The sequence below is a fragment of the Schistocerca gregaria genome, chromosome 4 (assembly GCF_023897955.1).
Source record: "Schistocerca gregaria isolate iqSchGreg1 chromosome 4, iqSchGreg1.2, whole genome shotgun sequence".
Classification (NCBI taxonomy): domain Eukaryota; kingdom Metazoa; phylum Arthropoda; class Insecta; order Orthoptera; family Acrididae; genus Schistocerca; species Schistocerca gregaria.
Genome location: NC_064923.1, coordinates 345,566,674 through 345,590,067, shown reverse-complemented (window position 1 = coordinate 345,590,067; position 23,394 = coordinate 345,566,674). Strand labels below are relative to the sequence as shown.

Below are 23,394 nucleotides of genomic sequence, written 5' to 3'. Positions count from 1 at the left end.
TGCATACGACCGAGGCACACAGGGCCAACACCCGGCATCATGGTGTGGGGAGCGATCTCCTACACTGGCCGTACACCTCTGGTGATCGTCGAGGGGACACTGAATAGTGCACGGTAAATCCAAACCATCATCGAACCCATCGTTATACCATTCCTAGACCGGCAAGGGAACTTGCCGTTCCAACAGGACAATGCACGTCCGCATGTATCCCGTGCCACCCAACGTGCTCTAGAAGGTGTAAGTCAACTACCCTGGCCAGCAAGATCTCCGAATCTGTCGCCCATTGAGCATGTTTGGGACTGGATGAGGCGTCGTCTCATGCGGTCTGCACGTCCAGCATGGACGCTGGTCCAACTGAGACGCCAGGTGGAAATGGCATGGCAAGCCGTTCCACAGGACTACATCCAGCATCTCTACGATCGTCTCCATGGGAGAATAGCAGCCTGCATTGCTGCGAAAGGTGGATATACACTGTACTAGTGCCGACATTGTGCATGGTTTGTTGCCTGTGTCTATGTGCCTGTGGTTCTGTCAGTGTGATCATGTGATGTATCTGACCCCAGGAATGTGTCAATAAAGTTTCCCCTTCCTGGGACAATGAATTCACGGTGTTCTTATTTCAATTTCCAGGAGTGTATATTATTGTCAGCAAACTATGAGGTGGTATTACTGTAATACATAAAAATTTTATATTTCATCTTCCTTTTCTAAAGTGTCTGCAGGAAAGTCTAATATTACTAGCTATTCATTAATAATTCAATGACAATCACCCTAGTTTTAATGTCAATAAACATCATTTCTCTTCTACTTTTAAATGACAGTTACCATTCATTACTACATTCTACGAACTTATAATGGAGCAATTATTAAATGATATGTCTTTGTTGATGACTATATAAAATGGAAGCAATCTGAGGTTGAAACTCGTACATCTTTGAAGCAACTGATCTGGAGTCTGGTACAATCTGCATAATGTTGCGAGTTGTATTTTCAATTGGATTATGTATAGTGCGAAAAATCCTACAGAAATAGAAATATTTTGTTTACTTGATAGCAGCATCAGTCTACTGAAAAACATTGCAGCTGATTCCTAAGTTTTAATGTTCTGCCAGTAGAATGATGCTGCTACCAAGCAAAGAAAACGTATATTTCTGCAGGATTACTTATTTTTTCCAATTTGAGTATAAACTAACTGAGAGTTCTGTATAACTAGTGTTCTAAAATCTGTTCACTACTTCTGCTACAGTGCTTATGATGCACAGAATGTGCTCTAGAAAACAGTAAAAAGTTAATATTAGCACAATTTTTTGACCCAGAAGTTTCTTTTTTCCAGTCTGTGAACAGGCAATGTTCTTCAAAGTCTTATGATAAGACAGATAGCACTTCAGCTACCACAGTGTCAATTACCATGGTGCTCGGCAGGAGTTCTCTAAGATTATCAGCATGCTCCATTTTTTCTGGGGCCAGTAAGTACTTCTATACACATGATTCCATTGTTGCCAGCAATAATTGCTGTGTCACGTTCTTTAGGCAGTCCTTTTAGACACTTCGAAAAAAGAAACATCCTGCTCTCTCCTGTCCCTTTATTTTTGTCCCATCTGATGCCAAAAACAAGCTGGTCACTCTCAACCTGGAGTCTGAGTGGCCTGATCCTCCTTTCTAACATTCCCCAACTTACATGTCCGTCCTCCCAGAGGAAGCAACAGTTCCAAATGGTAAGGTAGTACTTTCAACTTTTATATGTTTCTGTCATCAGTACTTTCCATGTCACAATCAGCAATTGCACCTCCTCCTAATTATGTAGTTTTCTAGTATCAGTCAACCACATGTAATTAATCAAGTTCATGGAAATGCACTTGAATGTGCACTGCACTTGAGTGTGCATTCAAAATGACTGATATTAATTTTGTCAGAATCAGTGTCTTAACATTATTTTAAGGTCAATTGTAAAAATAGGAGTTTGGAGAATTCCAAGACCCAGTGCACAGTTTTCTATATGATTTATTGTAGTCTCATTGCTGATAGAAGTGACTGAATACACAAACAAATATTGAAATGAAAGTCTTACTATGGCCGCAGGATTGCACATTTCAGGGTTTGTGTGAATGTATGTACTTTTGTTAGAAAAACAGCAAGAGATTGAAAGCTAGTGTCAATGATTTTTCCTGTTATGTGTGTCTGTGATCTTGAATTGCTGGCTGCACTGTAGGTGAATAGCTGGCTTTCCTTGATTTACGTGTTGCTCCATCCAGGAATTTCCATTATTGTTGTGAAATGAAAAACTTAACTTTTCAGAATAGTACCAATGACTAACACAAATAATTGATCAGAGTAACACAGACCCTGAGCACTTCAGCAATACATATATTATTCATGTAAATAATAAGGCAATTGCACATATTCTAAAGTGGCTTCTGTTCGCTTCCTCTGCGTGCAACTCATATTTTGCCAAGTCAAGTAATTGTTCCTATTTACTTTGAATTTATGGGGTTGTCATCTTTTACTATCAATTAGCTGATAAGGATAGCATATTTATTGCTCTAAATGTGTGGTCGGAGGGTGGCACTATGTTTTTTTTTTTTTTTTCCCCTACCTTTTGAAGAAATGGGTTGTATAATTTTCAAATGGTCTAATTAAGGTTGTACATTGTAAAATACAATTAGCTGTAGATTATTCACACTGACTATTTATAATAATTTAGGGCAATAATGTCGAAGATAAGCAAAATAAACCTGTCCCTTTGAAAACCACAAAAAGCAGTTACACACTACTGACTGCTCAATACTTCAATATTAGAAGTGTATTCATTTCCATTTTGTTTTGTCAAACGGATATTATGACTTTTTTCCCCACTCATATGTCACATGTAAATTAAAATTAAGCATAAAACAGTGACAAGCATCTTGGTAAAAATGGAAATGCCATGTGGCTAGGACCTCCTGTCAGGTAGACCGTTCGCCTGGTGCAAGTGTTTCGAGTTGACCCCACTTCAGCAACTAGGGTGTCAATAGGGATGAAAGGATGATGATAAGGACAACACAACACCCAGTTCCTGAGTGGAGAAAATCTATGACCCAGCCGGGAATCGAACCCGGGCTGGTAGGTATGACATTCCGTCGCTCTGACCTCTCAGCTACCAGGGGCTGACAACATCTTGGTTATCAATGAATTTCAGACTCTTATTTTTGTGTAATTGAATGAAAATTTTCTTTAATCCACACCATGTTTGGCTTATTTATAATTTAAAGTCTCTCCGGGGGGAAGTTATATAGCTGCTACTTGGTTAACGTGTTTACGTGTTGCAATTAGCCACACCATATTGACTACGCTGTGCTTCATAGCAAGAGAAACACTGACATGAGAGTTCTGTTCTCAAAATAATGGATTTGAAACTAAACCATTATGCAGTAATTACAAATGTTGCTTTGTTTTTCATTTACTGACAGTGTCTTCCTCTGTCAAAAAATTTGGAGATGAATATTCCCATAATATGTACAACATGCATGTCCTTTCTTACTGAAAATTATAAGGCTACCATTATTAATTTCACAGTATGTTGCGGAAGAAATGGTGTACAATCTGTCATATTTGTCATTGGAAGGGCATTATTTTTTAATTTAAATTGATAAGTCTCACTTGTCAAACATTTTTATTCAAAACTCACACAAAAAAATCCTTAAATAATTTAAAGTGAAACAAACTGTTCTTCAATTTGGTCCCTTGATTTATTAAGAACCATGAGGTATATTAAACATCACAAAGGTTGAAATATGCCGCCTTTTACATCTTTTATTTGAAAAAGAATGTTTGTTTCATAATAAGGAACAGCAAAATAAAATTAGCAAAGAAATCTTGTCACAAGATAGCAGCTGACTGAAACAATATGCAAATGTTGGGAGATACACCAGATTTCACAACACTTCATTCTTTCATTAGTATTAGAAAGAAAAAATTTTGGGATGAAACCATTCTTAAGTATTAGGCAAGATAGGCACCACTATCCTTAGGACAATGAAGACCAAACACTTGAGTTTTCTGTTCTTCAGATATGGAATTTGACAGAGGATTACTACAAAGTCATTTTAATTTCAGAGTTTCAGTTTACTGCAATCTCATTAATAGACATTTTATTTTTTATTTACATTTATTTTAATTTTTGGTTGTTCTTTACTTTATACAAAAACATTTAAAAATTACACTAGAACAAAAAATTTTTCAAAACTGAGTATCCAAAGAACACATAAATAATGTTTTGCACATCAAAAAACTATTTGCTATCTCTAAGAGCTGACCACATTACTTGGTAGCACTTTTCTTCTTATTAGCAGAAAAGACCATAGTTACATGCATAAAAATGAAGTGGTACCTTGAGCTTTACAGAGGATAAATGTGCTGAGATTTATAACTTTAATTAAAAAAAGTCATTTATTAATTAAAAAACACTGAAAATTGTCAATAGGAGAAACGTTCTTCAGTATGGAACAAGCTGAGGAACATATAAGCAATATTTGGCAAATCAAGAAAGTCATTTGGTTTTTATGAGCTGTCCACATTATTGGCAGAGCACTTTTCCACACGTACATGTCACACCTGTGTACCCTGCACTGCGCAACTTGTTCTCCTTGTAGTTTCAGGGAAGAACTTCCAGTTAGGACGTTCCAATCTCTGTGCATCACTATGAGCTCGATCTGAAAACAAGAAAAGATATGGCACTCTTTTTTTGTGCTTTTGTGGCATTGATCTTCAATTTAATAAAATAAATAGTATTGTTGCTGAATTTTGTCACATTCGACCACAGCCTAATGTCCATGTAGTGAAAATCAACAACAATGCGAATGTTAGTCATTAAAGCCAGAAGTTTGTTTGATGAGATATATATTGTTTGTATTCAAAAATGCTAAAAATTAAGAGAGAAACATAGTAAAGTAAAATAAAATTTATATGCATCAAACTACTGTGGGAACTCTGCCACAGTGATAAATTTTATGGTTGAAGACAACTGTATTACAATGGAAATAAGGTAATAGTTGTAATCATCAAGTATTAGTCACATACAAAGCATTTATGGTTTCTTCAAACTTAATACATTGATTGTGCAGAATTGTACCGATCACAGTTTGCAACTACATTGGATGTATATTTACCTCTAAATTTCATCAGCTGTGGAGATTCCAAAATGTCAGAGTTACATTCTGTGGCAGTCCTTGTACGGTGAGGTAACTGAGTGTGCCTGAATGATGCTATTGATGTCAGTACTGAACGGGCACTGGAAACAGTCTGTGTTGGATTTCTTTCAGGGAGACGGAGTCTATCATGTTGTTCAGAACCTGTAAAATACATAATATATTATTAAATTTAATAGATATTGAAAATTTTCAAAGTAATTACTACTACAGAGGAAAATTCTGTAGTGATTGTTTTAGCCTATGTTAATTTTGTGCAAATTAAATTAGTCATGAGCTAAAAGTGATATAACCCTCTCTTTCCATTGAGAAGCATCACAAGTAACGTATATCAGGTAAACAAAAGAATGTTTGTAAGTGATAAAAACTCATTGTGATGTAGTTTACAGCAATATCAATAAAGAAACTAAATCAGATATTCATATCTGAAAGTTAGAAAGATAGGGCAATCCAAGAGCATAGAAGAGAAGACTGGAAAGAAAGAAGTCACTTAGAACACTGACTAGAGATCTAGACCTGATTCAAAGGCAGCAAATCCTTATCTTTTGACTTCTTGTAATGATAAATATACACTGGTGTCCAAAATTAAAGCAATAAACGGAAATTTTGCAAGGTTGCATTTATTTTTTCACAAGACAGTATAAATAGGTGATAGTAAAGGTGAAACAATGTAAAGAATACAGAATTCAAACAAGTGCACCATGTGTAATGATAGACAAAAATGTGCTTCATTTTTTCCAACTTAATGGATTTGCACACACATTCTGACAACTGGTTAATGTGCTCAGTATGGGATGTGACCACCTCTGGCAGCAGTACAGGCCTGACAATAATGGGGCATGTTGTAAATTGTGTCATCAGACTTATGATGAAGCAATAATGCCCTTTCTTCCTGCAGAGTTGCTTGCTTCTTGGAGAGTGGTCGGTGAATGCTGAGGTGATGCAAGCTGCCTCCCTAGTGCATCCCAGACATGCTCTATGGGATTCAAATTGGGAGAGTGAATAGACCACGTCATGCTTGCAGTATCTTCTGTTTTCATAAAAAACATCAACCACATGTGCTCTATGATATCGAACATTAATAGTAAGTCTAGGCCCATGGCACCTTGCAACAATGACAAATGAGATCCCATGATCTCTTCACAATACCAGACAGCAATTAAACCTTGCCAATTCACCTGTCCAATTTTATGAAGAGGGACATGAGTGGTACACATAATCCCTGTCCGCACTATCAGGGATCCTTCTTGATATCGGTCTCTTTCCACAACATTTGGGTCCCGAAATCATGTTCCACATTCCCTCGAATACAAATCCATTGAGAATCACTCTCCAGACTAAATCAGGATTCATCAGTGAAAACAAGATTGGCCTGCTGTTTGACCATCTCAGGTGGCATGTTGATGTGTCCACAGACATTCCATTCAGTGAAGATATGTCAGAGGTAGATACACAGCAGGGCACTGCCGAAGCCTTCTGCGCACTATTTTCCTCCATACAACACATCCAGTGGATGCTGTGAGCTCAAATGCTAGTTGCTATGTAGTGCAAGGTGGTACTGTCATGCTCTTACAGCCAAATAATGGTCCTCTCTTCTGAAATCGAACAAAGGAAAATCCAGGATGGAATGTAACAATATTAGAGAAGGAAAGTTGCAACTCACCATATAGCAGAGATTCTCAGATGTGATAGGCACAACAAAAGATTCACACAATTATAGATTTTGGCCATTAAGGCCTTTGTCTGCACTAGACACACATACACACACGCACACACACACTCACACAAACACAACTTGCACATACATCTAAAGTCTCAGACAACTGGTTTCAGTTGCCTGAGACTGCAGACTTGTGAGCAAGTTGCATTTGTGTGTGTGTGTGTGTGTGTGTGTGTGTGTGTGTGTGTGTGCGCGCGCGCGCGCGCGTGTGTGTATGTGCATCTATTCCTGACAAAGGCCTTAATGGCTAAAAGCTATGATTGTGTGAATCTTTTTGTTGTGCATTTCGGGACTCAGCATCTCCTCTATATGGTGAGTAGCAACTTTCCTTCTCTAATATTGTTACATTCCTCACTTCTGAATTCACATTTCAGCCCTGCCCTGGTCTTTGTGATACAGTTTCAGTCTGTGTTAACTATTGCCACATCTGAGAAACAACAGAACAATTCACATTAAGCCATCAGGCCAAATCAGTTTGTGACTGTACTGCTTCCTTTCTTTCTATGGCCCTCCACTGTAGAGAGTCTGGTAGTTATCTTCTCTGTGCCATACTGCACCACTTATGACTGTGTGCACAGCAATTGTGGATGTCACACTCCTCATTTTGTAGGTGCCCTGATGTCATTGTCAGCATGGTTGTCCACTGACTGAAATGCCATCTGCTGTGCAGAACATGATTGTTCAGACAGCTGGTTGACAGTTTGTATGATTATATTGTAAATTGGACACAAATAGGGAAATAGTGGTTTGTTGCTTTAATTTTGGACACCAGTGTAGCAAAAATCTTGACAAGCTACCATATTTTACATTTTTCATCTTGCTCCTGTATCATACAAGATTGTTTAAGATTTTCCATTAAGAACTACCATCACCTACATTGCATGTGAGAGAATAATTATAAATGAAAAAGGACGGAGACAGAGATTGCTTTGGTAATTAAGTAATCATGCCTTCTGTAGCTTCTGAAGGCACACACTGTATTTATTTTCTCCTTAATCTCTACAGTTTTACATTCGATGAGTTTATCATTTTTTACTTGATGCCAAGATCAAGGCCCTTCCACTTCTGGCCATATTATCAGATTTTAACACTTTTCACATACTTTGAAATGTAGAACAAACTGTATGCAATAAAATATATTTACCTGAAGACATGAAGAACACATCACTGTTGAGACGATAGCTTGTAGGTCTGCCCCTGAAGGTCGAAGCCACTGACGGAGGATTTTCTGATTGTATGTCACAGCTATTGATGTCAATATCTGTTAACACTGGAAAAAAAATCTGGTTTTATTTGTGTGCAAGTAGTGATACACAGGTAAGAAATTCTTATTCCTATAACTCAGACCTATATTTCATATGAATGTTTAAAACTGATGACTGTTTCAAATGACACGATATGGCATAGACAACTCATTGGAAAATTTAAGGGTAGAGCATAATGCTCAAATCACTTACATGAAAGTCTATTTTCCCTGTCAAAGTGCTTGCGTAGGAACCATCTTTCATCATCATCTGTGTCTGCACATTCTGTTCTTCGGCGCTCTTCAGTTCGGAGATGCTGGTGACGATGATGCTGTGCCAGGTCAGGAACACTGTCTGATAGCTGTTGCTGAAGGTGACCTGCACAAAAATAAATGTTTGAGCTACAAATGCATGCAGTAGTTTATTGTATCTACTATATCCAGCATGTATTAATACAATTGATCTAAAAGAAATTAATCATACTCAGTATGAGAATACTTCCCATAAGAAGATGTGATTTCATATGAGCTGTTTACTTTTTAGATTTCTTTAGTGTAAATCACTTTCAACCTTGTGGCACTCAATCTGGATATGGCAGATATAAACTCTACTACTATAATATTTGATCATCACCAGTATTTGAGGATCAAATGGACAGGACACAACAGATTGCAATTCTTGATTACAGGACTGCTTACAAAACCTCTCCACAAACTCTTGTGGAGGGAGAGCATGTGCTGTTGACGGCAATCTGTCTGTCTGATTAGAGCTTTAAACTTGGTACTAACTGAAAGGAGTGGGGTGTGTATTGATCCTGAGTTTCATCCTCTCCCTTCCTTTAATTCCATGCTAATCCATAACAACATGAACTCAGATCTATAATGCACATGCACTGAACAATCATACACAGTGTTAAGAAATGCCTGTGAGATATGATGCTACAGAAAAGGATTGAAACCATATCTTAGTGTACATAAATCCTTCTGATGAACGGCTAGGTGGGTCAGCTGAGAAGGGTGTCCAAGTCGACTGTGAATCATTGTGTAGAAACCAGATTTGCCCTACCCCTCCAACTCAGTCCAAGACACAGTGGCTCTGCAACTTCTCACTTTTTGGGGTTTAATGATGTAGCACGAATCTGAAGAAGTAATGACAATTATCTGTGCTTACCAGAGTTCCTGGTTAACAACCAGTCTTGCAAAGGTGTTCCACGGTGAGGAGTTGGCGATGGCCAGCCTGGGTTGTGAGATCGTCGTAGAGCACGACGCCGCTCCTTGCTTGCCAGTGTACATTCCTGAAATTACAAACAAACACCAGTCAGTTGGTTACATTGCAGTACTGTAAACGAATTGTCTGCAATAAATTAAAAACAGTGGACACTCCTGAGTTAAGGCACCTGTCTACAGTTCTGACAGATTTGTCTGAGGTATCGAGGTTACTCAGTGCTGTTACCTCAGAACATTCTATATTATGATTTGAAGTGTGTTTAAATATGAGCTTGTACACTTCTAAAATTGTATTTCATCAAATCAATAACATTGCAAATTCAACTTATGTGAACACTAATGTCTACTTTCCTGTCAGTATAGAGGTCACTAGGGACACATTACAACCACTCCCCAGAGCGAAAACTGCTTAGCAAAGTAATATGTTAAACATCTTGATGGATAAGTTCTAGTGTGATGTACCGGATGATCAAAAAGTCAGTATAAGTTTGAAAACTGAAAAAATCACAGAATAATGTAGATAGAGAGGTACAAATTGACACACATGCTTGGAATGACATTCGGTTTTATTAGAACCAAAAAAATACAAACGTTCAAAAAATGTCCAACAGATGGTGCTTCATCTGATCAGAATAGCAATAATTAACATAACAAAGTAAGACAAAGCAAAGATGATGTTCTTTACAGGAAATGTTCAATATGTCCACCATCATTCCTCAACAGTAGCTGTGGTCAAGGAATAATGTTAAGCATGTCCGGAGTTATGGTGAGGCATTGGTGTCTTTCAGCATCCCTAGAGATGTTGGTCGATCACGTTACACTTGCGACTTCAGGTAACCCCAAAGCCAATAATCGCATGGGCTGAGGTCTGGGGACCTGGGAGGCCAAGCATGATGAAACTGGTGGCTGAGCACACGATCATCACCAAACGACGCACACAAGAGATTTTTCATGCGTCCAGCAACACTTTTTTTTTGTTCTAATAAAACCCCATGTCATTCCAAGCAAGTGTGTCAATTTTTAACTCTGTATCTACATTATTCCGTGGTTTATTAAGTTTTCAAATTTATACTGACTTTTTTATCACCCAGTACTTCTGAATAGCCATTTTTTACCAACCCACTTGATCTTCCAACCTAGGTTAAATCTATCACACAGATCTGAGTCTGTTATCCATTTCCAACTGAAGTATAATTGTGCAGGTTCCCCATAACGTATTTCGTTTGTTTATGTTACTATTGGGCGTTAAAATGCTGAAATTTTCCAGTATTTTCACTTCATTTGAATTGAAATGAAAGTGTTAGGGGGAGATGATTGAACAGTTGATGTGAATGTCAACCATAGTTTGGATGACTATGAAAAACCAAATAAAATCATACTCAGACTGACATGTATACAATCTGATCAGAAGTATCCAACCACCCCAAGTAATGGAGAACCGACCACTAGACGCCACAAGAGGCCAGTATAAAAGATATTTTTCTTTTTGGGTGGGAGGTGGGGGAGTGCAGAGGGGGGGGGGGGGGTATTGTGTCGTCAGCAGTGAAGCAAAGAGCAGTATGGGCTGGTCAGGAGAGATCAATGATTTCGAATGGGAACTGGTCATTGGATGTCACCTGAGCAACAAACCCATAAGAAGGACATTAAGTTGGGCCCAAATTTGTAACGTCCAAGTTGATTGTTGGTGATGTGATTGTGGAGTGGAAACACAAAGGAACAACCTCGGCTAAACCAGGACCGCACAGATGGTGTATGCAACTGTTAAATGGAATTGAACGAAATCAATCGACATATTTGTCAGAAAATTCTATCATGCTTCGAGTCTAAATATTTGTTAATCTTCGAGCAGAGTTCTGTAATTCTAATTGTCAGAGAGGTTTACTAAATTGTACTTTGCTGACTAACCTCAGACTAGCAAATCACGAGTTTCCTCGTTCTGGATTTGTATATTATAAGCGTACTCGCCACCTGGGAGCTGTTTAGGTTACTGCGGCTTCCGTAGTAGCAGTCGATGCACGCTCCAGTTGTTGTGCAGTTGCGTGCAGCTCCTGCTGTTACGGCCTGATTCCGGCCCTACCCTAAATCGTCCTGCGGAAATTTGTTTGCAGTTTATTTGACGTTCTAACACACTCTTGCTGTAAAAAATAATAATTAACTGTAATCCTCTAAAAATTATTTTCATCTCTTTCCGTTACAAGTGTCTCCTGCCTAGCGTTTGGTTTCCTGTACAATAATACTAACGTGTGTTGTTACTCTCCAGCTTAATTAGACAGGTAGCACACAGAAAACGTTGTCTTGAAATGCTCGGTCTGTGCTGCAAGCATCTCGTATTTATTTGTTTCTGATATCAAAGAGCGTTTTTTTTTCACATCAATCTACCTTATGCTATAATACTTTGCTTTTCGCTGAGGTCTTTGTCGCTGCGTGCATGCTAGCTCAAACTTTTCGATGAATGTGGGTTGGTCTGTGAGCGCGTGTAGATGGCTCCGTGTTATCGTGAAGTTCAAAGACCCGTATTCTATTCCCAGTCTGGTACATAATATATTTATTATCCATTCCAGTACAAACATGTCGGCATATGTGAAATAACCTTCCTTTAACCGTTACAAATTTGGGCCCAACTTAATGTCCTTCTAGAGCGAAGTGCTTCATTAAACAGAATTACCGATAACTAGGACGTAGATTAAGACGAAATTTGACAGTACCTTTCTTTTTTTCTCGGTAAAGGCTCATAGTTCCAATATCGTGCTCAAAAGCTTCTAGTATGTCTATACGAGTGCACCCAAAATGCATAAAGTTTGGCGCTCCAGTGATAGCGATTTTTGTTCATAGCAGATTTGATTGAAGGTCACAGATAAACTTGATCGAAAACTAATAAATTAGCTCCATAAATATGACTGGAAAGATTTGTGTCCCAGCCAGAGGCCACATGATACTATACCTACTTGCCACACCAGTGTTCTTAATTATACTTGCGTCAAATATGTATATACAGACGCCAAAGCTCTCAGAGACTTTGCTGATAACTAACGTACGTAATCCTGAGAGACGTTTCTTGCGCTTGTACACGTTCTCCTTATGTGGAGTTTTAATTTTAAGATAACGGAGTACGTCAGGTAGGCTTCCTGTATGCTTCATAAATAAATAAAATGATTTTTGTCATTGATGGAGCCATTATATGATGCAGAGGCTCGTTTAATGCTGGCAGGAAATAAAATTTGAATATAATGCTCTCAATCCGCAGTCAAGCGCGTCATATTTCATCTGTAAAGAAGACGTTACGTTCCAGGTCTCTCTATTCTTTCCTGCTTCTCGATGGATCATGTCTGCGTGTGTGATTTATCATTACGCTTTTGACCACGAACTTCAACTTACTTTTAATTAGGAATTTATTGGCTGGGTGTGAAGGCAGCTAAAAATACACATCTGTTTACGATTGTTTACAGACAGCTGCAAACAACTATTAGGTACGTCGTATCGGTAATTTATTGCCATCTTTTTTCAGTGTGAACACCGCGGTGTATAAAATTTAAATACAAAGCACATAAATAGTCACACACGTTAATTCTAGCGCGTTTTCTAAGTAAATGCCGTATCCGACAGGACCATAAATCTGCGACTTTCGCTAAATAAAGCTATCTGTAGTTTACGCTTTTAGATTTTGCTTACGACATAGAACGTGTTCCTTCCACTCGTTTCTGTTCTGTGAAATTTTCTTTGTTATATATTTCACATCTAACTTTGCTCTTATGTACACGTTCCTGATTTTATCTTCTTGGGTGCACATTTTTACTGATCTGAGTAGCATCACTTCTAATGTTTCCGATTGCCTAAAATCCTTCATTCTTGGAGCCGAACAGTCTGATCCATACAACATGGTGGAAACTATCATTAGTTCATAAACTGTCTCCTGCTACTATCGGGGTTCTTGCAGTTGTCCTTGCGCTCTTTTGAATGTCACACGGATAACGGTACATCATCGTACCAAACACTAGGACCAACTAAGTGAAAACTCTGATTAATGAACAGTGATGATGTGTTCTAATAGCATTTGGGTTACGTATAGGCCATCACCATTTATTACGCAATACAAATTACAGTCATAACAAATCTTGTTCAACCAATCAAATTATACCATGAAAGACTCGTTTTACAGAGCTCATTGGTCTTGTGCCGGATAGGTAGTTACGTAAAGTATCGGCCTCGTCACTGCATAAAGGTTTTTTAAAATTGTTTTTCTATGATTTTTCATTCCACCTCTGAAAGAGATGGTGGGTTGCAGGAGATCACAGCCCTGTCAGCCAGTAGTTGTAATCTACGCTGTTGTGTCACCATTTACTTACGACAATTGGGTGTTTATTAATTTTTTAGGATTTTTAATTGCATGCAGATGAGTAGTTGAGAGGGAGATGTTGCTCATTACATTTCATTCATTCCAGATCCCTGAATTTGCCTTACGGCTGGGGGAAAAAATTCTAAGTCGAAAAAAAACCCAGCTGGGATTGGTTGCCTGTTTTTCAGCTTATATATCTTCATATATTCTCAGTGATATTGATAATGTTATATCGTGATCTTGGAATTCTGTTGATGTAGAAAATTTCCGTTTAATTCTGTAAAAGATGACAAACTTGAAAATGTAGTCGATGTAGATAATATTGCCTTCTTCTATAGGAATTGACTGGAAGTAATTTTCGTCAATAACTTGCTCTTTCTACACACTCGACAAAAGTTTAGAGAATCGTAGAGATTACTGCAATTACTTCTTACAGTACATCCTTTGAGATTTGTACAATATCTTATTAACAAAATAACATAATTCCTCCTGAAAACAAAATCGATTTTGGTTAGCTATAAAAAATCATTACAAAACAAAGCAGGCTCTTTCCGAAATGTACATATTGAAAACAAAAACAGTGAAAATCCTTATCTCATGATGACGATTATCAGTCTTTGGTAGTGAGTATATCCTCCGCGCGCACGGATGAGTTCTTCAACCCCGCGAGGCATGCTCTGGATGAGACCCTCAAGTTTATATTCGGTCATGAAGTCCACTGCTCTGGGGCAGCTTGAGCGAGGTCCTGAAGATTGTCTGGTGGATTCGGACGCTGCGCAATGGCCGTCTTCAACAGGTCCCATGCATGCTCAGTTGCACTTACGTCAGGGGAGTGTGCTGGCCAACGCATTCGGTTGATGTCGCATCTTTGAAGATACCGAGACACTGCTAGAGTATGGCTGTCAGCGACTAGCATGAATCACCGACTTCACAATATCTGTAGCGCCTTACAATCATTTGTAGAACCTCTTGAATGTATCGGGGACCGGTCAAATTGCCGTAGATGAGAATTAGAGGGGTCCGCCGTCCCACCATTATTGCCGCCTAGAACATTACATTTCCACTTCCAAACGGATGGATTTCCTGAACGTATCTGCGTTTCCGGTGTCGTATAGCGCTTCTTGAAACCCTAACGCGTCTAGTGTCTGGTCGCAAACCAATCCTGGTCTCGTCAGCAAATACGATATCACTCCATTCTACGATGGTCCGACGTTGATGTCCAAGAGCCCAGGTCTTTCGACTGTGTCGTTCCCGTTGGCTCAGAGCAAAACTTCTCAATGGTCGTCTGGAATGACGACCACTCTGCTGCAATGTTCTCTGCACTTTTTGGTCTGAGATAAGAATCCCTATTGCCCAGGAGAAGTCATCTCCAATATTTCTGGCAGTTGATGTTGGATGTTGTGCGCCTGCGAGCCGGCAGTTTGAGGAAATGATCCTGCATTGGTGTTGTCATACGAGAACGACCACTGCGAGGTCTATTGTTCCCATCTCTCTGTACTTTCTCCACGCCTTAGACACACCACTATGAGTGACATGTAACCGGTCGCTAACATCTTGCTGTGTATAACCTGCTGAAAGTAAAGCCACTACCCTGACTCTATCAAAGTGTTGCGTGCTTTAACGTGGCATTTTACCGCAGTAAACCGAATGAAGCTGTCGTTGATACTGGACTGCTCGTGGTGTGCTGCTGTGGCAATGATATGTTTATATGACTGGGAAATAGCCGCAAAGCGTGCCGGCAGTAAACACTGCCCAGCATATGGCCTCTAAAGACATCTAGTATCGTTGACTACTTTTTACGACACTATTCCAAACTTTTGATTATCAGTATATATCAGGTTACTACATCACCCCAAATCCTTGTCAGAGTTCTTGGTCTGTTGACAGTTTCATTGATTCCTTCGTTTTCTAGAGGATTCTGTTGGAGTGAATTCTATACTGCTTCAAGAACAGTGTACGGAGGAAATGTATATTTGAATTTCGGAAAATTAAACGATGCTGCTAGAGTGATTTTGTAAGTCCATTGTTTTGTAGTCTGTTGAGCCCGAATCTGGTGATTTATTCTTTTCTTCTGTCTATCATGTTCTTGGCTTCAAGTGTTTTGTGAATGGGGGTTTGTTGGGAACTCCTAGTGTAGGTCTCCAGCTACTCGAAGCACCGTCCAGTCAGCAGGTAGAATTTTTTTTCGTTTGGTTAGATGACACAATCTATGCTTGAGATCCACATTCGAGAATCGGTCCGACAAATATTTTCTATGTCAGAAGGACAACTGGTTGCTCCACTCCACTTGTTAGTTATTTCATTAGATGTACTAAATTAAGTAGGCTTTTAGCTTCTTTAATCTTCTCCATTTATTGAGCGAGGTTTCAAATCTGCTGATGTAGTTGTTGGCTTTTTTTGTATTAAGGTGTAGCACTGAAATCACCTGAAAAAGAGTTATTGTGTTGCCATCTTTGAAAATCGCGTTTCTGCCTATATTCCGTGTCATACTTGCACGATACTTCGATTGACTAACTCGCAGTCTTCACCAGGTGCTCCCCGAGGCTCAAAGATTACCTGGTGACAGTTGCGAGTTACTCGATTGAAATATCTTAAGTATGAGATGTATTTCCTCCGAAAACTGTCGCGACGAATCTATTGGTGGCACATATCATACTAACTTATGTAGGCTACCAATTAGTAACATCGGTACATACACTACTGGCCATTAAAATTGCTACACCTCGAAGATGACGTGCTACAGACGCGAAATTTAACCGACAGGAAGAAGATGCTCTGATATGCAAATGATTAGCTTTTCAGAGCATTCACTCGAGGTTGGCGCCGGTGGCGACACCTACACGAGGAAAGTTTCGAAACAATTTCTCATACATAAACAACAGTTGACCGGCGTTGCCTCGTGAAACGTTGTTGTGATGCCTCTTGTAAGGAGGAGAAATGCGTATCATCACGTTTCCGACTTTGATAAAGGTCGGATTGCAGACTATCGCGATTGCAGTTTATCGTATCGCGACAAAGCTGCTCGAGTTGCTCAGATCCAATGACTGTTAGGAGGATATGGAATAGGAGAGTTCAGGAGGGTAATACGGAACGCCGTGCTGGATCCCAACGGTCTCGTATCACTAAAGTCGAGATGACAGGCATCTTATCCGCATGTCTGTAACGGATCGTGCAGCCACGTCTCGATACCCGAGTCAACAGATGGGGACATTTGCAAGACAACAACCATTGCACGAACATTTCGACGACGTTTGCAGGAGCATGGACTATCAGCTCGGAGACCATGGCTGCGGTTACCCTTGACGGTGCATCACAGCCATGAGCGCCTGCGATGGTGTACGAAACTACGAATTTGGGTGCACGAATGGCAAAACGTTATTTTTTCGGATGAATCCAGGCTCTGTTTACAGCATCATGATGGTTCGATCCATGTTTGGCGACATCGCGGTGAACGCACATTGGAAGTGTGTATTGGTCATCGCCATACTGGCGTATCACCCCGCGTGATGGTATGTTGTGTCATTGGTTACACGTCTCGGTCACCTCTTGTTCGCATTGACGGCACTTTGAACAGTGGACGTTACATTTCAGATGAGTTACGACTCGTGGCTCTACCCTTCATTCGATCCCTGCGAAACCCTACATTTCAGCAGGATAATACACGACCCGCATATTGCAGGTCCTGTACGGGCCTTTCTAGATACAGAAAATGTTCGACTGCTGCCCTGGCTAGCACATTCTCTCACCAACTGAAAACGTCTGGTCAATGGTGGCCGAGCAACTGGCTCATCATAATACGCCTTTGAACTGTGGTATCGTGTTGAAGCTGCATGGGCAGCTGTACCTGTACACGCCATCCAAGCTCTGTTTGCCCAGGCGTATCAAGGGCGTTATTACAGCCAGAGGTGGTTGTTCTGGGTACTGATTTCTCAGGATCTATGCATCCAAATTGAGTGAAAATGTAATCACATGTCAGTTCTAGTATAATATATTTGTCCAATGGATACCCGTTTATCATCTGCATTTCTTCTTGGTGTAGCAATTTTAATGGCCAGTAGTGTATGTGGCCCGTACTGTCGCCCCACAGTGTAGTACTGGCTCTTGATCAGAAAAGTTTAGCGGCCACTGCCCCAGTATGTTTCTGGCCCCAGCGTGGGTTGATTGCAGGGAGCAGAGGGTGATTAATGGGCGCGACGGCGGAAGCTGTGCGGTCCGTCGGCTCCACGCAGTCTGGCGCGCCGGCAGCAGCGGACGTCCGCCCGTCAACAGCCGAGATAGAGAAGCGCGACAGCTCAGCACGACGCGACACCGTTTGCGCAGCGGCGACCTCGTTCTCGCTTTGCGTGACAAACGGGACAGATCTGCAGCGGCCTTCGCCGCCGTCCCGACAGGCGAGAAAAAGGCTTTGCAGCAGCAGCCGTCGGACAATCGGGGCACCATTCGAAGGTATCCTCCGCGTTGCCGATTTGTGCCGGTCGCTTTTTGTGCAAAACGTGCTTTCTCCAACTATTGTCTTTTTCTGATAGGACAATACGAGCTTTAGAGTTGTAGCTTGTCACAAGGCTACAAATGACTGGGCAATTACTACAAATAATCAGAGCTCCAGAAGCGGGAAGGCGTTCAAATATTACACAATCTTCTTCCTAAAATGGAGACTCGATAGAAATCTGAATTACATGTTTGCACGTAGCCTACAGAATACCTGTTTTTCTACTTCTAGGCCTGAAAATCATTTATAGGACCAAATTAACGGATAACCAAAATACTGAAATGGAAACTGTGGAAATTTGCAATAGTCAGAGAACCTATTGACAAGCTGCATTTCAAACATGTTACGACAACTACTCGGTGGAAAAAAAAGAGTGAAAGTGGTCTGAGATGCATTTGGTAACCGAAATTGTGGTTTCAAAAATAAGCTTCCGATAGGGCACTCCACAGTTGTTGTATATCACCAGTTTCGGCTTGCGTTAATGAGACAAAACTTTTAATCCAACAATAATTCAAGACCTGAGGTTGCTTTGGGAGTGATGTTAAGGTACGTTTTGAGAACTGCCAATGGGGCAGAAAAACAAACGACTGGATCAGTGATGAAATTGGAGTGCAGAAAGTGGACTGTAATGAAAATAAAACTGAAACAGGTGGGACATGTAAACAGACAAATTTATGTTATGGTTATTTGACAATGCTAACGGCAATGATCCCGACAGATCACCGAAGTTACGTGCTGTCGGGCTGGGCTAGCACCTGGCGGTGAGGGGGGAGGAGAGGGGGCACTCAGCCCTTGTGAGGCAAATTGAGGAGCTACTTGATTGAGACGTAGCGGCTCTGGTCTCGTAAACTGACATACGGCCGTGATAGCGGTGTCCTGACCTCATGCCCCTCCATATCTGCATCCAGTGATGCCTGTGGTCTGAGGACGACACGGCGGCAGGTCGGTCACGTTGGGCCTTCCATGGCCTGTTCCGATGGAGTTACCTGACAATGTCAGCAGGAGATCGAATTCTGAATATGAATAATGTAATCTTCTTTCTAATTTCGGCAAGTTCAGTTACCGTCTTCAGGACTTCTATATACACAGACCATTGTGGCACTCTACGTGGTACAGGGTCATTTAGCCATTAATCAAAAACTTGTTTCCAGGTATATCAGTCACTATATGACTGTGCACTACATAACATGGCACAGTGATGTATGTATGTATGTATGTATGTATGTAGACGATCTGAAGATGCCAATTTAACTTGCTGAAAGTAGTTGGCTATATGTGTATCTCTTGCCATCTGGGTAAATAAACTTCTCTAGTGAGAAGATTACATTATTCAAATTTATGTTACAGGGACCAAGGATTTTTTCCGGTGACTTGACGAAGGATGAGTAGACAGTAGCAAACATCTAGCAGTAAGGTAGATGCGTCTAGCTGAAGAGAGTAACTAGCAGCAGACTTGCATAGACTATACTCATGAGCTAACAGTTTCGTAAATGCCCTGAATGTCATCTCCTTAGGTTTATGACGTATTATACATGGGTGAGTTTGCTAAATGTGGACAAACTGTATGAAACGGTCCCTGAGAGGAATAAGTAGCAAAACAGACCATTTGGACATGTGATCGGAAATGCGTTCCAAAGGAGGTATATCCACTTGAAGGTGCAAACAATGGAAAGCACACAGAGCATACTAGGCAAGTGGGAATGTTCTGTCTGTACTAGCGTTTTAGTCCAGGCTCCATAGGGCAGAGTGCTGGAGCAAGTTCATGTAGTGGCCACAGTACCCTTCGCACCCCAAAGGCACGTCTTCCAGCACGGGAAAAAGGGTCACTCGCAGGAATTTCAGACATACCTCGCCTGCGAGACGTTGTGGAGAGATGGATAGTGCCACAAATCGGCTCCCAATAATCCCCAACCACATACTGAGGCTGAAACGGTGTTGATGGTTTGCTGTAACCCTGCCGTGGGTATTCTCCGCGTTCCGTAAGTGGGTGATGTGACAGCTGGCAATATCTGTAGAATCCTCCAGCATCATGGTGGACTATGCGACGAACCAGCGACTAAACCATTGCCGCTGAGGCAGGTCCGTATATAATAAGGCCAAGTGATATGGACAGTGGCAGCTGTTCTGCAAAATATTCCACACGGTCGTCTGGCTTAACATCCCCCCCACCCCCACCCTCCTTTATTCCTTCAAAGGAGGTAAGGTAGAACAGGCCTAAACGACAATAAGGTCATTAATAGCAGAGATGGAGCAGAGACTTACACTGGGTAGAGGAAAAGGTCCGTGTCTTTTCTAAATGGAGCATCCCAGAGTTCGCCTTTATTTTAGTTAATTTCGCGTTGTAGTGTCGATGAGTACACCTCGAATTTTGCCTCATCTCCACATTCAGTTATGAAAGCTATGTCGTCTTCAGATCTCGTTAATTGTTACATTCATACAGGTCTTAACAAGTCCATTCTCAGAATACAAAAGATTTCATATCCGCATCTCCTGGGCCGTTATAGTAAACAGTGGTCAACTTCGGGATTCTTTTTTAAACCATCAGTGTTAAAATTTGTTTTTCGTTCCAGTATATGTTACTGCAAAATCGTGTTTCGTGAACAAGCTTCCAAGCTTTTTCTTCGTTTCCGCACGGATGGAAAAAACATCCGGCTTCGCACCTGATAGCTTTCGTTTCGTAGTATCTGCAACCCCGCTGCGTGGAAGGAACAGGAACCGGACCGTAGTTTGCAAAACATCCGGGCCAGTACCTCAGCAGTGGCCGGGCACAGCTGACCCGCACACGCGGCGGCGTCTGAAATCACGAATCGTACAGGAAGGTGCGGTAGGATGTGTGACGTAGAATTCCTGAGATAGTGAGTCACAGCCTCGCACAGGAAAGTGATTGTGGCAGCTTGATTCTTTCTACGGCTTTTCTATGTAACAGCACGCGAAGGTTTTGGTTGGTCACGCTTGCATTCGTCCCCTCCTACAAAACACCTTCAAGCAAACATGTTTTTCGAATGCATATTTACTGGTTAAGCGAGTGAAATTTTTGCGATCCTCTGGCCTTAAGCTCTCTAATGAAGAATTTTGCGCATAAGCTCTCGAATTGTGAAAGATAATCGAGTGAACATACACAGTTTCAATTAAAATACGTACAAATTATAAAAAAAATATATTTCAATCAAACTTGATACATATATCCTTTACTGTCAGACAACAGTGACTGTGGGGGTAAGAAGAACCTACATAATATAGTTCACGAGTTATGACGTCATAAAAATGAGATGCGTGAAAAACTGCCGCATCATGCATGACGTTTAAATCTATTGCTTCTGTGTTACTAACTATATTCTCAATAAATTTCGTAGACAGTATCCACATATCCCGACAAATGCGCAAATGCACCTACAGAAGTATATCATAGTACCAGACAGTTCAGGAGATATGACGTCATAAACACCGAAATGCGTCAAAAACTGCCGCGTTATGCACGATGTTTAAATTTATTACTCCCTTTCTACCAAATTTATTTTCAAGACATTTTGCAGAGAGTATCCACATATGCTGCAGAATGTACCTACACAGTTACATCACTGTATGATACATACATCAGGAGATATGTCATAAACACGGAGATGTGTGAACAACTATCGCATGATGTTGGGCGTATAAATTTGTTACTCCTCTGGAGACAGCATACACTTATGCCGCTGAGTGTACCTGCACAAATGCATCATTGTACGACACACAGTTCAAGACATATGACTTCATAGACTCTGAGATGCGCGAAAAATTGCCGCAGCATGAGTGAAGTTTTAATGCATTTGTTCTTTATTATTAAGACACTCATGCAGTCGAGTCAAATTAAGGAAAATTTTGACATCTGACACCTCTTTCGACACCTAGCGCCTGAACGGAAGTGGTGGGAGAGGAGGCGAAGAGAAGAAACATTAAAAGTGAAAATAAGATGTTGACATTATATGAGTGACGAGATCATTATAGGCAGAGCGTACGCATGGAATGAACCCGGGGAAGAACTGTCATGACATTGCCATTCGTTATATAGGGAAACGATAGAAAATCTAAATTTGAACACTTAGGCAGAGATTACTCACTTGTAAAAAACGAAAAAATGTTTTGATTACGTGCACACAGCTGAAAATGGGAGTACGTGGAAAATTACAAGATGTACAACTTTGCCTCCGCCGTTTGCCGATAGGTGGCGAGAACGGTAAGTAGCGGCCGAAAGAAACAGATTGCAGACGTCAGGCAGTTAGCTTGGATCTCGGTTAACGTAACCTGTTTGAACAGTGGACGTTACATTTCAGATGTGTTACGACCCGTGGCTCTATCCTTCATTCGATCCCTGCAAAACCCTACATTTCAGCAAGATAATGCACGCCCGCATATTGCAGGTCCTGTATGGGCCTTTCTGGATACATGAAATGACCTACTGCTGCCCTGTCCAGGACATTCTCCAGATATCTCACAAATTGAAAACGTCTGGTCAATGGTGGCCGAGCAACTGGCTCTTCACAATACGCCAGTCACTACACTTGATGAACTGTGGTATCGTGTTGAAGCTGCATGGGCAGCTGTACCTGTACACGCCATCCAAGCTCTGTTTGAGTCAATGCCCAGGCGTATCAAGGCCGTTATTACGGCCAGAGGTGGTTGTTCTGGGTACTGATTTCTCAGGATCTATGCACCCAAATTGCTTGAAAATGTAATCACATGTCAGTTCTAGTATAATATTTGTGCCCAATGAATACCCGTTTATCATCTGCATTTCTTCTTGGTGTAGCCAGTAGTGTACTTTAATTATAAACTTAGCCTTAGTGCAACAGCCTTCCTCTTTTCCTGAGGAAGGCCATTGCAATAAGGTCGAAACGCTGGTTTTAAGTTTACAGTTAATGTATTTTATACTATGACGTGGTACAACACCCATAAGAATATTAAGCATCGTGAGCCCGGTCGTAGAAACCTACGTAGTTTTGACATAAGAGTTTCCTGTTATGCACCTAGTTTCAGTGTACAGACGTAGACGTGGTGACATTGCACTGGCAAGTAGGCAGCACGTGCGGCGCGTCGCGCTCTGCTTATGTCACGAGGCCGTCGAGGGCCAGTGCTCCAGCCGGGCGCCAGCTTCCCACCAGCAGCTCCCAGACTCACCGCACACCGCCAGGTGACCAATAGTAGTCACAAGCACAAGTT

At 40.9% G+C, this 23,394-nt stretch overlaps 1 protein-coding gene across 1 annotated transcript in view; it reads right to left on the bottom strand.

Annotated features, from left to right (window-relative positions):
- Nucleotides 1–4,125: 4,125 nt before the first annotated feature.
- Nucleotides 4,126–23,394, bottom strand: part of LOC126267425 (uncharacterized) — a 181,745-nt gene continuing 162,476 nt past the window's right edge. The window contains exons 4-8 of the mRNA XM_049972678.1: nucleotides 9,318–9,441; nucleotides 8,361–8,525; nucleotides 8,048–8,173; nucleotides 5,145–5,327; nucleotides 4,126–4,688 (exon numbers count right to left, since the gene is read on the bottom strand). Coding sequence (XP_049828635.1) covers nucleotides 4,585–4,688; nucleotides 5,145–5,327; nucleotides 8,048–8,173; nucleotides 8,361–8,525; nucleotides 9,318–9,441 — 702 coding nt within the window. The 3' untranslated portion in view covers nucleotides 4,126–4,584. The remainder of the gene's footprint in view (nucleotides 4,689–5,144; nucleotides 5,328–8,047; nucleotides 8,174–8,360; nucleotides 8,526–9,317; nucleotides 9,442–23,394) is intronic.